At 48.2% G+C, this 21476-nt stretch overlaps 1 protein-coding gene across 1 annotated transcript in view; it reads right to left on the bottom strand.

The window, feature by feature from the left end:
• The window catches only part of LOC309548087 (uncharacterized protein), a gene marked incomplete at both ends in the record, with an annotated part of 138762 nt that extends 118743 nt beyond the window's left edge, over positions 1-20019 (bottom strand). Inside the window, one exon of the mRNA XM_082248051.1 lies at positions 19380-20019. Coding sequence (XP_082104177.1) covers positions 19380-20019 — 640 coding nt within the window. The remainder of the gene's footprint in view (positions 1-19379) is intronic.
• Between the last annotated feature and the right edge of the window lie 1457 nt (positions 20020-21476).

The raw sequence follows: 21476 nt of genomic DNA, 5'->3' as shown, positions 1-21476 counted from the left end.
GGGCAAGATCTTAAATTACAGAAATATGAGGAGACCGTCAAATAGGGGCCGTGGCCTGGGTCGTGGTGCTGCTGGTAGAGCTCCTGTTGCAAGGAGAGGACGTGGTCGATCTGTGCCAGCTACACGCACAAGTGAAACACCTTCCTCAAGTGTTAGTAGGCGACAGAACCTGCATCAGTATTTGGTAGGGCATCATACGCCTCTAGAAGTGATGAGGCCAGAACACAGAGAGGCGATAGTAGATTTGTTTGCTGCTGACAGTGCCTCCAGTTCCTTCACATTGTCTCCCACCCAGTCTACTGCAGAAAGGTCAGAGTTGGCACCTCTTTGTCCAACCGTCTTTCACCTCACCCCCTTGCAAATCAGGCAAGCAGTCTGAGCCCCAAGCCATACAGCAGTCTCTTATTCTTTTTGAGGACTCTGTCAGCAGGGTTTCCCAGGGCCATCCACCTAGCCCTGCCCCAGAAGTGGAAGAGATTGAGTGCAGCGATGCCCAACCACTTATTTCTCAAGATGAGTACATGCAAGGACCATCGCAGCACGTCTCCGATGATGACGAAACGCAGGTGCCAACTGCTGCGGCGTTCAGAATTGTGGAGACCGACAAGGAGGGCAGGGGTGAAGACTGGGTGGAAGATGATGTGGAGGACGATGAGGTCCTCGACCCCACATGGAATGAACGTCATGCAGGTGACCTGAGTAGTTTGGAGGAAGAGGCGGTGGTCGCACAGAGCTACCAGCACAGCAGAAGAGGGAGCAGGGTGCAGAAGCGGAGCGGCCGTGCCCTAGACACTACGCCTGCTACTGCCCAACGCAGCAAGGGAACGAGCGCACCAAAGTCAGTTAAAAGGAGTTCTCTAGCGTGGAAATTCTTTAGAAAATGTGCTGATGACAGGACACGAGTGGTTTGCACCCTGTGCAATCAGAGCCTGAAGCGAGGCATAAACCTTCTCAACCTGAGCACAACCTGCATGATCAGGCATCTAAGTGCAAAGCACGAGCTGCAGTGGAGTAGACACCTTCAAAACCAAGAAACGTCTCTGGCTCATCCTGCTTCCTCTTCTGCTGCAGTCTCGGCAGCTCCAGCCACATCTGTAGTGATACCGGCACCTGCCACCCCGCAAACAGAGGATCTGTCAGCAACACCACCACCTGGGTCACCAACCATCTCCACAATGTCCCGTGGAAGCGTTCAGCTTTCCATCTCCCAAACACTTGAGAGGAAGAGGAAGTACCCCCCTACCCACCCGCGATCCCTGGCCCTGAATGCCAGCATTTCAAAATTCTTGGCCTTTGAAATGCTGTCATTCCGTCTGGTGGAGACGCACAGTTTTAAAAACCTTATGTCGGTGGCTGTCCCACAGTACGTCGTGCCCAGCCGCCACTACTTTTCCAGGCAAGCCATCCTTTCCCTGCACAACCAAGTGGGGGAAAAAATCAGGTGTGCACTGCACAACGCCATCTGTGGCAAGGTCCACCTAACTACCGATACGTGGACCAGTAAGCACGGTCAGGGGCATTATATCTCCCTAACGGCACACTGGGTAAATGCAGTGGCGGATGGGCCTGAGGCGGATAGCAATTTGTCGCATGTCCTTCCACCACTGAGGATTGCAGGGCGCTTCAGTTTGCCTCCTGTTCCTAACTCCTCCTACTCCGCTTCCTCGTCCTCTACCGCCTCCTCATCCAGACAGCGTAACACCTTCACCACCAACTTCAGCACGGCCAGGGGTAAACGACAGCAGGCAGTTTTAAAACTTGCCTGTTTGGGGGAAAAACCACACACCGCGCAGGAGTTGTGGAGGAGCATGGAACAGCAGACAAATGAGTGGTTGCTGCCAGCGAGCCTCAAGCCCGGCCTGGTGGTGTGCGATAACGGGCGAAATCTCATAGCAGCTCTGGGCCTAGCCAGTTTGACGCACGTCCCTTGCCTGGCGCATGTGCTGAATTTGGTGGTGCAGAGGTTCCTTAAAAACTATCCCGATATGTCAGAGCTGCTGCAGAAAGTGCGGGCCGTCTGTGCGCACTTTCGGCGTTCTCACCCTGCTGCTGCTCGCCTGTCAGCGCTGCAGCGTAACTTCGGCCTTCCCGCTCACCGCCTCATATGTGACGTGCCCACAAGGTGGAACTCCACCTTGCACATGCTGGAAAGACTGTGCGAGCAGCAGCAGGCCATAGTGGAGTTTCAGCTGCAGCACGCACGCGTGAGTCGCTCTGCGGAACAGCACCACTTCACCACCAATAACTGGGCCTCCATGCGAGACCTGTGTGCCTTGTTGCGCTGTTTTGAGTACTCCACCAACATGGCGAGTGCCGATGACGCCGTTCTCAGCTTAACTATCCCACTTCTATGCCTCCTTCAAAAAACAATTCGGGCGATGATGGAAGAGGATGTGGCACAGGATGAGGAGGAGGAGGAGGAGGAGGAGGATGAAGAGGTAACAGTTCCAAGGCTTTCAGGGCAGTCATTCACAAGGGGCTCAGAGGGTGGGTTCCTGCACACACAAACGCCAGGGACACAATTGTCCAGCAGGGGGAACAGTTCTGGAGGATGAGGAGGATGAGGAGGAGGAGCTGGAGGAGGAGATGGAACCATGTTCACAGCAGGGTGGCACCCAGGCCAGCTCATGGCCATCACTGGTGCGTGGCTGGGGGGATACAGAGGACACGGACAATAAACCTCCCACAGAGGACAGCCTTTCGTTGCCTCTGGGCAGCCTGGCACACATGAGCGATTACATGCTGCAGTGTCTCCACAACGACCGCCGAGTTGCCCACATTCTAACTTGTGCTGATTACTGGGTGGCCACGCTGCTGGATCCCCGTTACAAGGACAACGTATTGTCCTTAATTTACTCACTGGAGCGCGATCGCAAGATGCACGAGTACAAGCGCACGCTGGTAGACGCGATGCTGCTGGCATTCCCACCTGACAGCGGGGCCACAGTGGAAGCACAAGGCAGAGGAGGAGGAGGAGGAAGAGGTCGCCAACGCAACCAGGGCACCGCCAGCACCTCAGAAGGCAGGGTTAGCATGGCCGAAATGTGGAAAAGCTTTGTCAGCACGCCACAACAAGCAGCAGCACCAGCAGCTCATATGGAACGTCTTAGCAGGAGGCAGCATTTTACCAACATGGTGGAGCAGTATGTGTGCACATGCCTACATGTAGTGAATGACGGGTCTGCCCCCTTCAACTTCTGGGTCTCCAAATCGGGCACATGGCCTGAGCTTGCCCTTTACGCCTTGGAGGTACTGGCGTGCCCTGCAGCCAGTGTATTATCTGAACGGGTATTTAGCACGGCTGGGGGCGTTATCACAGACAAGCGCAGCCGCCTGTCCAGAGACAATGTGGACAAGCTCACGTTCATTAAAATGAACCAGGCATGGATCCCACGGGACTTTTCCGTACCTTGTGCAGAATAGCGATGGATACCGACCTTACCCAGCCATTGTTCTATTTTTGCTCTTTCTCCCTCTTTTGGGGTGTACCCTCATTTAAAATTTGTGAAAAGAAGCAGTGTTGGCTACCTCGTCCTCCTCAGGGCCAGATTAACGTAGGGGCTATTGGAGCTGCAGCTCTAGGCCCCTACCTTTATATAGGCCCCGGGGTTGGCCATATTCACTGTTACCGCTCTTCTGTCACTTGTAAACACAGAAGTCTGGCTTCTATGCTCGCTTCCCCAGGCAGCTCCCTCAGAACCTCCCCACACAGCACGAAGGCCGGACAAGGAGGGACAGTTGCCGATGCATGAATGTGTTTATGGGCTTCATGCTCCCATGTTGAATTAGGCATGCATGGCTGCACCCTTCCTCCTCTGGGTGCATGCCAAGGCACGGCCCTTAAGGCCCTTCAAAATCCTCAGCACCAAGCCCATGATACTCTTAATCCGGCCCTGGTCCTCCTCCACCGCCGCTTCCACCTACACCGCCCATAGGTGTGCGCAGCCTATTGCATTAGGGTGTGCACCCTAAATACACATGCATGTGTTTGCCTACATGTACATGGCCCCGATACATTACTCTCCCTGCTGGCAAAGAGAAATAGAGCAGAGCAGGTCCGAGGGAGATCTTTCCCATCTCCTCACTGGCAAACAGAGCGATAATGCTATGTGCCCTAGGTGATTAGGGTGTGCCCAGGTACACCCGGCACACCCTGTCCGCACGCCTATGACACCGCCACATCCACCACCACCTCAACCTCCCTCCTACTCCATATGGGCCTCGTCCTTCAGAGATGAAGAAAATTGTTTTATTTTTCTGTTTTTTTTTTGTTGTTTTAAGTTATTTCCCTATCCACATTTGTTTGCAGAGCACTTGCCATGCTCTTAACTACGTTTTGCTGCCATTTGCATCACTCTAGCCCTTTCCATTGGTGTTTTAGAGCCATTTTAGTGCCTGAAAGTTCGGGTCCCCATTGACTTCAATGGGGTTCGGTGTCCAGGAAAAGTTTGGCAAAAGTCCGGGACACGGACCCGGACTTTTTTTTAAAGTTCTGCTGAACCCGCCGAACACGGACATCCAGGTGTCTGCTCAACTCTAGTCACATCACACAGTGCTGCGGCACCATGTGGTTTGGTGTGTGTAAAAATGTGTCACATCACACAGTGCTGCGGCACCATGTGGTTTGGTATGTGTAAAAATGTGTGCATTAGCAGATGTGCGGGGTGCCCTTAACCCATCAATGGCACTGCTGAACACTTTCTAAAGGACAGGACACTTCTGTGTTTGTCAGGAAAGCCACATTTTAGTGCACAATCCTGACATGTGCGGTGCTTTGGGTTTAGCCGCAGTGCGATTGTATGTGCAGTTTACCTGCAGATTTAGGTGCGCTCCCATTGATTTCTCATGGACTGTGCATTTTCTGAACGTCCATCAAAGATGCAGCATGAAAGACTGTGATTTGTTTTCATGAAAACACGCGGTTTGAGAGAATTTAACCACTTTAGGACCGGAAGATTTTCCTGCTTAACGTTCAGGCCACTTTTTGCAACTTGGCACTGCGCGAATTTAACTGACAATTGCGCGGTCATGCAACTCCGTACCCAAACGAAATTTACGTCCTTTTTTCCCACAAACAGAGCTTTCTTTTGGTGGTATTTGATCACCTCTGCACTTTTCATTTTTTGCAATATTAATAAAAATAGAGCGAAAATTTTGCCAAAAAATTGACATTTTCTAATTTGACAGTTAAAAAATATCCAATATATTCAATTTTTGTCATATATTTAGGCCAAAATGTATTTAGCTACATGTCTTTGACAAAAAAATTCTAAATGAGCGTATTTTTAACCACTTTAAGACCAGGAGATTTTTCCCCATTCCTGACCAGGCTATATTTTGCGATTCGGCACAGCGTTACTTTAATGGACAATTGCACGGTCGTGCGATGCTGTACCAAAATTATATTTATGTTTTTTTTTCCCCCACTAATAGAGCTTTCTTTTGGTGGTATTTGATCACCTGTGCAATTTTGAATTTTTAAGAAAAAGAGCGACAATTTTGAAAAAAAAAACAATATTGTTTACATTTTGATATATATATATAAATAACATTCCCCCAAAAAAATTTACAAATCAAAATTTTTTAACATTTTAGGCCAAATTGTTTTCTGCTACATATTTTTGGTAAAAAAAATCACAATAAGCGTATTTTGATTGGTTTGCGCAAAAGTTATTGTGTTTACTAACTACGGGAAAGATTTGTCATTTTTATTGTTTATTTTTTTTTTTACTAGTAATGGCGGCAATCTGCAATTTTTTTTGCGGGATTGCGACATTGCGGGGGACAGATCAGACCCCTGACTGATATTTTGACACTTTTAGGGGGACCAGTGACATTACTACAGTAATCAGTGCTATAAATATGCACTGTTACTGTAATAATGACACTGGCAGGGAAGGGCTTAACACTGTTGGTGATCAAGGGGTTAAATGTATGCCTCATGCTTACTGACATGTGTGGGGGGAGGGGGTTGTGTGACAGAGACACAGATCGCAGGTTCAGCTATGCTGAATCCTGTAATATGTCCCTGTCTGTCACATAGGAGATCCTCACTCGATCCCCGACAATCGGGGAAGAGCGGCGGTGATCACCGCCTCTCCTCCCCTGGCCCGACTCCCGCTGTGTCTGAATACAGCGGGAGCGAGCCTCCGGCGGTGCGCGCACGCCGCTGAGAAGGGGCGGGATCCATCGATGTAGGTCTACGTCGCTGGACCCAGGAGAGCCAATTTGCCGCAGTAGGCTCAATGTGAGCAGACGGCAAGTGGTTAATAGAAGCGCACCTACAATTGTGGGTAAACTGCACATACAATCATCCTGCGGCCATCCTGTCGCTCCCCTATGTGAACCCACTATTAGGGATCAGAAAATAGTGAATTAATGAGGAGGTTGGGGTGGTATGTGCTCATAGCTCCCAACGGTCCCTGATTTCAAGGGACTGTCCCTGATTTGGAACAAAGTCCCTCTGTCCCTCTTTCATCCACATTTGTCCCTCATTTTGATCTGATCTATATAGTTGTATATAAAATTCACCATTTATCTTTCAAAAAGTGTTTCCCAGTGCTAAACCTTTCATCCAATTTCTAAACTCCAAAAGCCAGCATAAAGGAATAGTAGTGGTAAAAAAGCACTTGTAGGTTTACCCAATGATTTTTTTTGTACAATTATCTTTTAAGAGGGCGTGGCAGGGGTGTGTCCTATGCCTACATATTTTTGATAATAGGTGTCCCTCATTCTCATCCCTGAAAGTCGGGAGGTATGTGTGCCTGAGAAGAGCAAAGTAATGGGGTGTAGAGGAAATTTGAATGTTCCAAGTTGTGTGGGGACAGGACAGAAGAGCTAAAAGCAAACTGGGATGGAAAGGGTGCAAAATCAGTGTGTGGAATGGTGTGCTAAGAGCAGAGGCTGCAGGACAAGTGTTGTAGATATTTATAGACAGAACAGATAAGAGAAGGAGAAGGGGAAAAAAATCAACAGGGCAGAGAAGTAAGAAGGATCCAGTGGCGCCCCCCCCCCCTATCCATGCATCCGGCCCCCTAATCTACATGCGGGGCGCCGGACGCATGGAGTTCAATGGGTCTTTTTTGGTGGCATCTCTGCATTGAAAGGGGGCATGGTGGCATCTCTGCATTGAAAGGGGGCATGATGGCATCTCTGCATTGAAAGGGGGCATGGTGGTATCTCTGCATTGAAAGGGGGCATGGTGGCATCTCTGCATTGAAAGGGGGCATGGTGGCATCTCAGCATTGAAACGGGGCATGATGGCATCTCTGCATTGAAAGGGGGCATGCTGGCATCTCTGCATTGAAAGGGGGGACCCTGGCATCACTGCATTGGAAGGGGGCATGCTGGTCACTGCATTGAAAGGGGGCACGCTGGTCACTGCAGTGAAAGGAGGCACGCTGGTCTCTGTGCATTGAAAGGGGGCACGCTGGTCTCTGTGCATTGAAAGGGGGCACGCTGGTCTTTGTGCATTGAAAGGGGGCACGCTGGTCTCTGTGCATTGAAAGGGGGCACACTGGTCTCTGTGCATTGAAAGGGGGCACACTATACCTTAATTACCGAAGGCCCCTTTCACACTTTTGTGACCTCAAAGTCACGCAATTTTTTACAGCGTTTTTTGCCGCAAAGCAATGCCTATTACATTTTTCTGTTTGAGCCCCCCCCCCCCAAAATTTTTGAGCACCAGCTGCCACTGGGAGGATCGGTGCTGACTTACTGTGTGATTGTGCAGGAAAGGTAGAGAGAGGTGTAGGGGGTGGAGCGGAGATGGAACGGACAACTGAGTGTAAGGCACCTTTCACACATGGGAGTCCATCGACGGACTCCATTTCTCTCAGCGGGGGATCGATCCGCCGATCCCCCGCTGAGCAGGCAGATGGCAGCTGTGTCTCCGCGCTGTGTGTGGACACAGAGCTGTCAGGTCCCCGCTGTTCTTTATGGGGGAATTGGATGGGAACGGACTGTCTGTCTGTTCTCATCTGAGCCCATCTGATCCAATCTGCTGGACAGATGGAAAATAGGGTTTCCATCCGTCCGGATCTGACGGATTGGATGTCAGCGGACATGTCTCCGCTGACATCCGATTGCTTATAGAGATGCATGGGGCATCCGTTCAGATCCACCAAAAAAAAAACGGACAGGCAGACCTGAACTAGAGTGAAAGGGGCCTTAGTGAGGTGTCCTGGGAAGGAGAGCAAGGTGAGGGCGGGAGTGTGGGAGGGGAGTTTGATTAGTAGCTGCAGTAAACAGATAAGGCAGATTTCGGATGAACGGAGGACTCAGGGAATCAGTAGATAGGAGACTGTGGCTTACATTCACTGCATGTCAGTGAGGCAGGAGCAGCAACCGAAGCTCCCAGTGCGCCCCCCCTCACCCCAGATTAAGACACCGCCCAGGGCAAGAGACCCTCCTGCCCACCCCTTGTACCGGTGTTCTAAAATTTCATCAGACCCATGAAAATTGCGGACCCTCGTCACTTCCGGTGATGCTACGTCAGAACCCAGCTCATGCGACAGCTGGTGCGAGCCCCGGTGCGCATGCGCACAAGACATTTTTGAGGTCCGATGAAATGATAAGACTTAGCGAACAGCTGACTGAGAGGAGGCGGGGGTGAGTTGGGACGGAGTTGCCGCCGCGTCATCGAGTTCTTACAGGGAAGCGGTATGGAACTGTAGAGCTGACTTAGAGGGGGCGGGACGCGGTGCGTAATGAATGCATTAAAAAAAGGCTCCTTCTGTTCTAAGTATGCTAAATAATTAAAATAAAAAATAAGAAATTAAGAAATACTAAATATAACGAAATACTGAAGATAAATATTAAAAAACAATTATATATATATATATATACATATATATATACACATATTTTTTTTATATATATAAATGGAAGAATTAAAGAAATATATATATATATCTATATATACTAAAGATAAATATTAAAAACCAAATATGAAATATCAGTATAAAAAAAAATATATATACATATATATATATTTTTTTTAATTCTTCCATTTCATATATATTATTTGAGATACTAAATATAACGAAATACTGAAGATAAATATTAAAAACCAAATATGAAATATTAGTATTAAAAAACAATTCTTTATATATATATATATATATATATATATATATATATTTTTTTTTTTTTAATTCTTCCATTTATATATATGTATATATACAGTGCCTTGCGAAAGTATTCGGCCCCCTTGAACTTTGCGACCTTTTGCCACATTTCAGGCTTCAAACATAAAGATATAAAACTGTAATTTTTTGTGAAGAATCAACAAAAAGTGGGACACAATCATGAAGTGGAAGGAAATTTATTGGATATTTCAAACTTTGTTGACAAATAAAAAACTGAAAAATTGGGCGTGCAAAATTATTCAGCCCCTTTACTTTCAGTGCAACAAACTCTCTCCAGAAGTTCAGTTAGGATCTCTGAATGATCCAATGTTGACCTAAATGACATGATTACACACAGTTGGATTCTATTTATCATCAAGTCTCCGTATAAATGCACCTGCACTGTGATAGTCTCAGATGTCCGTTTAAAGCGCAGAGAGCATCATGAAGAACAAGGAACACACCAGGCAGGTCCGAGATACTGTTGTGGAGAAGTTTAAAGCTGGATTTGGATACAAAAAGATTTCCCAAGCTTTAAACATCCCAAGGAGCACTGTGTAAGTGATAATATTGAAATGGAAGGAGTATCAGACCACTGCAAATCTACGAAGACCTGGCAGTCCCTCTAAACTTTCAGCTCATACAAGGAGAAGACTGATCAGAGATGCAGCCAAGAGGCCCATGATCACTCTGGATGAACTGCAGAGATCTACAGCTGAGGTGGGAGACTCTGTCTATAGGACAACAATCAGTCGTATACTGCACAAATCTGGCCTTTATGGAAGAGTGGCAAGAAGAAAGCCATTTCTTAAAGATATCCATAAAAAGTCTAGTTTAAAGTTTGCCACAAGCCACCTGGGAGACACACCAAACATGTGTAAGAAGGTGCTCTGGTCAGATGAAACCAAAATCGAACTTTTTGGCAACAATGCAAAACGTTATGTTTGGCGTAAAAGCAACACAGCTCATCACCCTGAACACACCATCCCCACTGTCAAACATGGTGGTGGCAGCATCATGGTTTGGGCCTGCTTCTCTTCGCAGGGACAGGGAAGATGGTTAAAATTGATGGGAAGATGGATGGAGCCAAATACAGGACCATTCTGGAAGAAAACCTGATGGAGTCTGCAAAAGACCTGAGACTGGGACGGAGATTTGTCTTCCAACAAGACAATGATCCAAAACATAAAGCAAAATCTACAATGGAATGGTTCACAAATAAACATATCCAGGTGTTAGAATGGCCAAGTCAAAGTCCAGACCTGAATCCAATAGAGAATCTGTGGAAAGAACTGAAAACTGCTGTTCACAAACGCTCTCCATCCAACCTCACTGAGCTCGAGCTGTTTTGCAAGGAGGAATGGGCAAAAATTCCAGTCTCTCGATGTGCAAAACTGATAGAGACATACCCCAAGCGACTTACAGCTGTAATCGCTGCAAAATGTGGCGCTACAAAGTATTAACTTAAGGGGGCTGAATAATTTTGCACGCCCAATTTTTCAGTTTTTTATTTGTTAAAAAAGTTTGAAATATCCAATAAATTTCGTTCCACTTCATGATTGTGTCTCACTTGTTGTTGATTTTTCACAAAAAATTACAAAAAATTACAGTTTTATATCTTTATGTTTGAAGCCTGAAATGTGGCAAAAGGTCGCAAAGTTCAAGGGGGCCGAATACTTTCGCAAGGCACTGTGTATATATATATATATATATATATATATATATGTAAATAAAAATTATATATATATATATATATATATATATATATATATATATATATATATAATTTGATCAGGAGAACAGCCCTCCATTGATTTAACTGAGTGAGTGCCGGTTCACATTTCTGCGATGCGGGAACGCTGCGAATATACAGCCTGTTCCTGCATCGCATCCGCACTCCTGGCAGTTCACATTGCCATATGCGATACGCTGGGGGTGTCAATTAAAAGTTAATGACACCCCCAGATCAGATCGCATATCGCAGTGCGATCTGCAAGTTCGCACAGAATCGGATCGCACTAGTGTGAACCACCATGCCATCCGATTCTGCTGCGGACCAAAAAAAGGGTCCTGTGTTTGTTGGGTGCGATTGCGGTGCGAATTCAGCCATACAAACTGTATGGCTGAATTCGCACCGCACAGAGATCGCATGTAATTTTAGGAGCAGTGCGCTCCAAATTACATGCGATCTCTGTGATCGCAGAAATGTGAACCGGCACTGAGAGGAATGGCAGCTCTCTCGTGACGTGTCTGCATGATGGGGGACACAGGTTACATGAGCGACGGGGGACACGTTACATGAATGACGGAGGACACAGACTACATTATGGCAGGGACAAGGGACACAGGCTGCGTGATGGGGGAGGGGACACAGGCTGAATGATGAATGCAGCACAGGTAGGCATGAATGAGGCACAGGTGGGCGTGAATGTGGCAGAGATGGTGCCGATCAGTGTGTACAGGGTGCGAGGAGAGAGCTGAACCGGACATGCAGCACTTTGTTGACAAATGATTGCTCCGTCATTGGATGAAGCGATCATATGGTAAAGGGCCCCTGTCATTGGCCCTTTACCAGAATCTGCAGGAAGTGCAATTCTGTGAAGACGTCCCTGTACGCCCTCCCAGAATAAGCTGACCGCGCTGTAGCCGTCATTGGGCTATGTCCTGTTTGGCAAGTAGTTAATCCCTATAGTCTTAGCTATCCGATAGTACCCTTGAACTGGGGCTTTGCATTACCTATATTCCGCAGTATTTGGCCAAAGACTATAACCATACCAGTCCCTGTAAAAATTAGGCATTGCCCCCAAAAGATTTGTGTGGCTACTGGAGGTCCTCTAGTATAAGTTTGCCAAGTATGGTGCCCTGAACCCTCGTGGTTTGGGCCCTACATTTATAGAAGCTTGGTCTGCTATGTTAATCTATGGCAGGGTCGTAGTCTGGAAATTTGAGGGGCTACAGCTTGGACACCAAATGAGTCCGGGGGGCCCATATTTGGCATAGAGGTAGAGGAGGCCTTCCTTTACCACCCAAAACATTTTGGGGTTGGAAGCCAAAAATGTCCCGGTCAACTTTTTCTAGGGCCCCTTGAGAAAATGTGGCCCCCGGGCCGTATGGCGCAGCAGGGAGCGCTGGATACCCCAGGATACCTTGACTCTTAGCTACTCAACTATACCTGCAGAGCGGGGCTCCATAGTTCCCATGTTCTGTGGTGGTCAGCTAAAATCTTCCCCAATGCAGGTCCCTGTGAAAATTAGGCATTGGCTCCAAACAAATGTATGTGGGGATCATATAGTGACCCTGTGCCAAACTTGTTGCCCCTGGGTACCGTGGTTTGGCTACCACAGGGCCCTACATTTAGAGTAGCCTGGAGTATGGAGAGGAGCACAGGGGGTCAGACATGGGGTGGTATGGAGAGGAGTACCGGGGGTCGGACATGGCGTGGTATGGAGAGGAGTACAGGGGGTCAGACATGGGGTGGTATGGAGAGGAGTACAGGGGGTCAGACATGGGGAGCTATGGAGAGGAGAAGAATAAAGGGGGTCCGACATGGGGTGGTTTGGAGAGGAGTACAGGGGGGTAAGACATGGGATGTTATGGAGAGAAGAAGGGGGGGGTGGGACATGGGGTGGTATGGAGAGGAGAGGATTACAGGGGGTCAGATATGGGGTGGTATGGAGAGGAGAGAAGAAAAGGGGGTCAGACATCGGTGGTATGGAGAGGAGTATAGGGGGTCAGACATGGGGTAGAATGGTGAGGAGTATAGGGGGTCAGACATGGGGTGGTATGGAGAGGAGTACAGGGGGTCTTACATGGGGTGGTATGGTGAGGAGTACAAGGTGTCAGACATGGGGTGGTATGGAGAGGAGAGGAGTAAAGGGGGACAGACATGGGGTGGTATGGAGAGGAGTACAGGGGGTTAGACATGGGGTGGTATTGAGAGGAGTATAGGGGGACAGACATGGGGTGGTATGGAGAGGAGTACAGGGGGTCAGACATGGGGTGGTATGGAGAGGAGAAGAGTACAGGGGGTCAGACATGGCTTGGTATGGAGAGGAGTAGGGGGGTCAGACTTGGGTTGGTATGGAGAGGAGTAGGGGGGTCAGACTTGGGTTGGTATGGAGAGGAGTACAGGGGGTCAGACATGGGGTGGTATGGAGAGGAGCACAGGGGCTCAGACATGGGGTCGTATGGAGAGGAGTTAAGGGGGTCAGACATGGGGTGGTATGGAGAGGAGTACAGGAGACAGACTTGGGGTGGAATGGAGAGGAGATAAGAAAAGGGGGTCAGACATCGGTGGTATGGAGAGGAGTATAGGGGGTCAGACATGGGGTAGAATGGTAAGGAGTATAGGGGGTCAGACATGGAGTGGTATGGAGAGGAGAAGAGTACAGGGAGTCAGACATGGGGTTGTATGGAGAGGAGTACAGGGGGTCAGACATGGAGTGGTATGGAGAGGAGTATAGGGGGTCAGACATGGGGTAGAATGGTAAGGAGTATAGGGGGTCAGACATGGGGTGGTATGGAGAGCAGAAGAGTACAGGGAGTCAGACATGGGGTGGTATGGAGAGGAGCACAGAGGGTTAGACATGGGGTGATATGGAGAGGAGTACGGGGGGGCAGACATGGGGTGGTATGGAGAGGAGAGGAGCACAAGGGGCAGACATGGGGTGGTATGCAGAGGAGTGCAGGGGGTCAGACATGGGGTGGTATAGAGAGGAGTACAAGGGGTTAGACAAAGGTTGTTATGAAGTGGAGTACGGGGGTCAGACATGGGGTGTTATGGAGAGGAGTACAGGGGGTCAGACATGGGGCGGTATGTAGAGGAGAGAAGAGGAATACAGGGGGTCAGACATTCGTTGGTATGGAGGGGAGAGGAGTACAGGGGGTCAGACATGGGGTGGAATGGAGAGGAGAGGAGTACAGGGGGTCAGACATGGGGTGGTATGGAGAGAAGAGGAGTAAAGGGGGTTAGACCTGGGGTGGTATTGAGAGGAGCACAGGGGGTTAGACATGGGGTGGTATTGAGAGGAGTATAGGGGGACAGACATGGGGTGGTATGGAGAGGAGTACAGGGGGTCAGACAGGGGGTGTTATGAAGAGGAGTACAGGGGGTCAGACATGGGGTGGTATGGAGAGGAGAAGAGTACAGGGGGTCAGACATGGGTTGGTATGGAGAGGAGTAGGGGGGTCAGACTTGGGTTGGTATGGAGAGGAGAGGAGTACAGGGGGTCAGACATGGGGTGGTATGGAGAGGAGAGGAGCACATGGGGCTCAGACATGGGGTGGTATGGACAGGAGTAAAAGGTGTCAGACATGGGGTGGTATGGGAGGAGAGGAGTACAGGGGGTAAGACATGGGGTGGTATGGAGAGGAGTACAGGGGGACAGACTTGGGGTGGAATGGAGAGGAGAGAAGAAGAGGGGGTCAGACATGGGTGATATGAAGAGGAGTACAGGGGGTCAGACATGGGGTGGACTGCTGTCAGGTCCACAGAGAGTGTACTGTGCCACTGCCCACCCACCACTGATATATAAGGTGGCACAGCAGCTTGCAAAGTAAAATAAAATATATTTTTTTAAAATTGCAGTTGCCTGGGTGCCAGTGACTGCTGTCAGGTCCACAGAGAGTGTACTGTGCCACTGCCCACCCACCACTGATATATAAGGTGGCACAGCAGCTTGCAAAGTAAAAAAAAATATATATTTTTTTAAATTGCAGTTGCCTGGGTGCCAGTGACTGCTGTCAGGTCCACAGAGAGTGTACTGTGCCACTGCCCACCCACCACTGATATATAAAGTGGCACAGCAGCTTGCAAAGTAAAAAAATATATATATATTTTTTAAATTGCAGTTGCCTGGGTGCCAGTGACTGCTGTCAGGTCCACAGAGAGTGTACTGTGCCACTGCCCACCCACCACTGATATATAAAGTGGCACAGCAGCTTGCAAAGTAAAAAAATATATATATATTTTTTAAATTGCAGTTGCCTGGGTGCCAGTGACTGCTGTCAGGTCCACAGAGAGTGTACTGTGCCACTGCCCACCCACCACTGATATATATGCCTGCAAGAGAAAAAGCCAGCCGCAGAGAAGCCGTATTCCTGAAAATATAAGAAAAATGCTGTTTTTTAGGGGTTCTGGACATGCTACAGAGCTGAAACTTGACAGGTACACTTTTTAGACCCCCCAGACACTAAATACAAAAAATGACATGCCTGCCTAAAAAAATGCCCGCTAAATGCCTGCAAGAGAAAAAGCCAGCCGCAGAGAAGCCGTATTCCTGAAAATATAAGAAAAATGCTGTTTTTTAGGGGTTCTGGACATGCTACAGAGCTGAAACTTGACAGGTACACTTTTTAGACCCCCCAGACACTAAATACAAAAAATGACATGCCTGCCTAAAAAAATGCCCGCTAAATGCCTGCAAGAAAAAAAGCCAGCCGCAGAGAAGCCGTATTCCTGAAAATATAAGAAAAATGCTGTTTTTTAGGGGTTCTGGACATGCTACAGAGCTGAAACTTGACAGGTACACTTTTTAGACCCCCCAGACACTAAATACAAAAAATGACATGCCTGCCTAAAAAAATGCCCGCTAAATGCCTGCAAGAGAAAAAGCCAGCCACAGAGAAGCCGTATTCCTGAAAATATAAGAAAAATGCTGTTTTTTAGGGGTTCTGGACATGCTACAGAGCTGAAACTTAACAGGTACACTTTTTAGACCCCCCAGACACTAAATACAAAAAATGACATGCCTGCCTAAAAAAATGCCCGCTAAATGCCTGCAAGAAAAAAAGCCAGCCGCAGAGAAGCCGTATTACTGAAAATATAAGAAAAATGCTGTTTTTTAGGGGTTCTGGACATGCTACAGAGCTGAAACTTGACAGGTACACTTTTTAGACCCCCCAGACACTAAATACAAAAAATGACATGCCTGCCTAAAAAAATGCCCGCTAAATGCCTGCAAGAGAAAAAGCCAGCCGCAGAGAAGCCGTATTCCTGAAAATATAATAAAAATGCTGTTTTTTAGGGGTTCTGGACATGCTACAGAGCTGAAACTTGACAGGTACACTTTTTAGACCCCCCGGACACTAAATACACAAAATGACATGCCTGCCTAAAAAAATGCCCGCTAAATGCCTGCAAGAGAAAAAGCCAGCCGCAGAGAAGCCGTATTCCTGAAAATATAATAAAAATGCTGTTTTTTAGGGGTTCTGGACATGCTACAGAGCTGAAACTTGACAGGTACACTTTTTAGACCCCCCAGACACTAAATACAAAAAATGACATGCCTGCCTAAAAAAATGCCCGCTAAATGCCTGCAAGAGAAAAAGCCAGCCGCAGAGAAGCCGTATTCCTGAAAATATAATAAAAATGCTGTTTTTTAGGGGTTCTGGACATGCTACAGAGCTGAAACTTGACAGGTACACTTTTTAGACCCCCCAGACACTAAATACAAAAAATGACATGCCTGCCTAAAAAAATGCCCGCTAAATGCCTGCAAGAGAAAAAGCCAGCCGCAGAGAAGCCATATTCCTGAAAATATAAGAAAAATGCTGTTTTTTAGGGGTTCTGGACATGCTACAGAGCTGAAAATTGACAGGTACACTTTTTAGACCCCCCAGACACTAAATACAAAAAATGACATGCCTGCCTAAAAAAATGCCCGATAAATGCCTGCAAGAGAAAAAGCCAGCCGCAGAGAAGCCATATTCCTGAAAATATAAGACAAATGCTGTTTTTTAGGGGTTCTGGACATGCTACAGAGCTGAAACTTCACAGGTACACTTTTTAGACCCCCCAGATGCTAAATCCAAAGAAATTTTTTATTTTTATTTTTTTTTAATTTTTCCAATAATTGGCTCTCTATCAAAAAATTATAATTTTTAAGAACTTTTTTTTGCGTGATCCCTCTCCGGCATGCCACAGTCCAGGTGTTAGTCCCCTTGAAACAACTTTTCCATCACTATTGTGGCCAGAAAGAGTCCCTGTGTGTTTTAAAATTCGCCTGCCTATTGAAGTCTATGGCGGTTCGCCCGGTTCGCCGGTTCGCGAACATTTGCCGATGTTCGCGTTCGCCGTTCGCGAACGGCGAATTTTAGGTTCGCGACATCACTAGTCACCGGCACCCGGTCTGCTGGGGCCGGAGATGCAGCCAATAAAGTCTCTGTCCTTCCAGGGCTTTAAGAGATTCACATGATAAATTTGTTGTGGTTTCCTTTTCCCTGGTTGGTAGACGTTATAGTTGACCTCTCCTATCCTCTCGATAATTTCAAAGGGACCCTGCCACTTGGCTAGAAACTTACTTTCAACCTTGGGAACCAGTACCAACACTCTGTCCCCAGGGCTGAAAGTACGGACTCTGGCACCCCGATCATAGACCCTCCTCTAGGCCTCCTGCGCTCGTTCCATATGTTCTCGTACCAGTGGCAGGACAGCAGCGATTCTATCTTGCATCAGGGAGATATGCTCTATGACGCTTCTATATGGGGTGGCCTCACCTTCCCATGTTTCTTTGGCAACATCCAGCAGCCCCCTGGGATGTCTACCATACAAGAGCTCAAAGGGAGAATAGCCTGTGGATGCTTGCGGAACCTCTCGTATGGAAAACATAAGATATGGGAGCAAAAAATCCCAATTTCTCCCATCTTTGTCAACCACCTTTTTTAGCATACTTTTCAAGGTTTTATTAAATCTTTCGACCAAACCATCCGTTTGGGGGTGGTAGACAGAGGTACGGAGATGGGAGATTTTATATAATCTACACAGTTCCTTGGTAACCCTGGACATAAATGGGGTGCCCTGATTGGTTAAGATCTCTTTTGGGATTCCCACTCGACTAAACACCTGGACTAACTCCTTGGCGATAGCCTTAGCGGAAGTGTTACGCAAGGGTATGGCCTCAGGATAGCGTGTCGCATAGTCCAGGATTACCAGAATATGCTGGTGACCCCGGGAAGACTTCACTACCGGCCCCACCAGGTCCATGCCGATCCTCTCAAAAGGAACCTCGATGATTGGTAGAGGGACCAGGTGACTGCGAAAATGGGGCGATGGTGCCGACATTTGGCACTCAGGGCATGATTCACAGTACCCCCTGACATCTGCATGCAACCCGGGCCAGAAAAATCTCTGGGTGATTCTCTCCCTGGTGTTTTCGATACCGAGATGTCCCCCCATTACATGACCATGGGCCAGGTCTAGAACCAACCTGCGGAAGGGTTTGGGAACCAGCAGCTGTTCAACCTCATCCTCTCCCCGTTTTATCACCTGATACAGTAAATTGTTTTTAATGGCCATGTAGGGAAAAGACACCGCCCAGTGAGGATCTACTGGTTCCCCATCCACCATCTTAGCATTTTCTCTGGCTCTAAGGAGGGTGACATCTCGTAATTGCTCGGTACAGAAATCCTCTCTCCTGACTTCTAAGTCGGGTACCACATTCTGGCTACTCTCATTGTCAGGTCCAGAAATGTCCTCCTGTTCATTACCCTCTGGCTGGGAGCTAGCTTCCAGGTCCTCCGGCTCCCCAGCCATTACAGGGAAAGGAAGAGGATCTCCAGCTCCCTCAATTTCCCCAACAGGGTTTCCTTCCCTTTGGCAAAAAGGGTCTGGTGAGAGTTCCTGTGCTTCCGGAGCATGGGAAGCTCTCTCCACCAGCCTCCCCTTGTTCTCCCACAACCTCCAAAAATGGGGGAAATCCCTCCCCACTAAAGCTTCATGAAGTAGCGAAGGCACCACCCCCACTGAATGAGTCACACTGCCCCAAGGGGTATCAACCTCAACCACTGCTGTCTGGTAGTCCTGAGTGTCCCCATGGATGCAAATGACCCCGATAGTGCTGGGGTGTAGTTTTGTGGGATTTACACAATCACTTCTGACTAGGGTCACTACACTTCCAGAGTCTAGCAGGGCTGTGAGCGGCTTTCCATCCACTGCAATAACACACATTTGTTTTTCAATGCGACTTTGACATGAAGCAGTATATGCGACCTGTGCAAACAAAGATATGCGTCTTTTCCTATAAGCAAAATCGCATTGCATAGGTTCATCATTTATAGGACAGTTTGCAGCAATATGCCCAAATGCATGGCAGCGGAAACACTGTATGTGCTCTATCCCCAGTCCTCTTAGCGGTCCCAAAGACCTTCCTGGCTTCTTTGGCCAGTCTCCAGGCCTAGGACCAACAGTCTCATTAGCTGTAACCACAGTCTTATCTAGTTTCCCCATGCACTTTAACCCTGGAACAGTCTTACCAGAACCGCTGGGCGATCTTGCACCCCTAGACACACTGAAGTGGGGCGTAGACGTGTTCACCAAGTCCTCAGTAGCACTGTACCTCTCCACTAGGTCCACCAATGGGGCTGCAGTTTTGGGGTCACCCTGTCCGACCCACTTCCTCAGGGCAGCAGGGAGTGCACGCAGGTACTGGTCCATTACCACACGCTCCACGATCTGGGGGCTCGTCAAGGTCTCTGGTTGCAACCACTTTTTGGTGAGGTGGATCAGGTCAAACATTTGAGAACGGGGCGGCTTGCTGCTGGAATAGGTCCACTGATGCACGCGCTGGGCCCGGACTGCCATGGTGACACCCAAGCGTGCGAGTATCTCCATTTTCAGAGTCTCATAGTCCTGGGCCTTATCTGGGTCCAGGTCAAAATATGCTTTCTGCGGTTCTCCTGTCAGAAATGGGGCCAACAGACCCGCCCACTGTTCGTTTGGCCAACCTTCACGGACAGCGACCCTCTCAAAAGTCGCCAGGTATGCTTCCACATCATCAGCCGGTGTCATCTTTTGCAGGTGGTACGAGGCACGTACCAATTTTGGTTCAGCTGGCACAGGAGATGCAAATGCTTTTTTCAACTCCAGCAGAGCCTCTGCAAACTGTCGGTTCATCTCCTGCTGGGCTGCCTGTTGTGCTGCAGCAACCTCCTGTTGTGCTCTAGCGGCCTCTGCGATTTGGCGGTTCATCTCCTGCTGGGCTGCCTGTTGTGCTGCAGTAGCCTCCTGTTGTGCTCTAGCAGCCTCTGCGATTTGGCGGTTTGTTTCTCGCTGAGCTGCATTGGCCTGTAGCAGGGCTTTTAGCATTTCCTCCATCTTTAGAAAGTGCCTGCTGAGTCCACCACGTGTGGGAGATTAGCTCACAGGGATCACCTTTCACAGGCCAGCACACAGGTAGTTTCTTTAAAGTCTGGTGGATTGCCAGCTTTATTTCAGCAGAGGTTTGCAAAGATACAAAAACAACAAAACAATAAAATAAATCCTTGCCGTCCGGCGCTAAACTAAACAACGGTTTTCCTCACTATACAGTGTGGGGCTAGTCCCCATCACCGACAAAAACACATAGTAAAGCAAACCTGTTCTTTTGAAAGTCCACACAGAGCTCCTCTCTCAGATTCCCTTCTGAGTCTCAAGGCCCGTACACACGTACCGATCGTCGGCATACAAACGTCGGTGGACGAAAGATCTGCCGATTGTACGCTTGTTAGTATGGTGCCTCCGACAGCTGTCAGCGCACATTCTGCCGACAAGAATCTTTCATGCAAACATTAAAATTTTTGTATGCCGACACCAGAGTGGCCGATTGTTCGCCAGTCAGTACAGAATTCGGCCGACAGACAGCAGATTTGCAAGACTGGGCATGCTCAGAAAAGAAAAAACACAGGGAAAGTTAACCATCACATGACATCACTTCTGCAGTCGGCCGTAGTCGGCGGACAAAATTCTTGTGCTGTCTTTGCACTTTTCAACAGACACCGACAGCCCGGGGACAAAAGACGGCCGACGATCGGTACGTGTGTACAGGGCTTCAGGCAGGCCAGAGCATTTCTGTGCTATTTTCCTGTTAATTTAAAGTCCACCTGAGCATGGACTCAGTTAACTCACAATCTCTGGACCGGAACCTAGCCTGTCACAGAGGCTGGAAAAACCCAGGCCGGATTCCGGTTCAGTCTCTCACCACAGAACGTATGCGAGGTAAAATATAGCGATTATCTACTATCTCACCTCGCATACCGTCACAATAGTAAGAAAGCGAGGCCAGAACACATTGGCCCCATAAAAGATGACAAAGGAAATATGGCCACTGAGGACAGAGAAGTGTTAAATAATTTCTTCTCTTCAGTCTTACAAAAGAATCGGGGGGCTACACTAACCTAGCTTGTAAGGCCGAACTAAACAACACACCTCAGGAAATACCGCCATGGCTAACAGAAGATAGACTTAAAACTAAACTAGAGAAACTTAACATAAATAAATCCCCGGGACCGGATGGCTTGCACCCGAGGGTTCTGAAAGAGCTCAGCCAGGTGATTGCCAGACCATTATTCTTGATCTTTAAGGATAGTTTACAG

The sequence above is a fragment of the Pelophylax lessonae genome (assembly GCF_965119305.1).
Source record: "Pelophylax lessonae genome assembly, chromosome: 2".
In the NCBI taxonomy this organism is placed as follows: Eukaryota; Metazoa; Chordata; class Amphibia; order Anura; family Ranidae; genus Pelophylax; species Pelophylax lessonae.
This window is presented reverse-complemented; position numbering and strand designations above follow the sequence as displayed.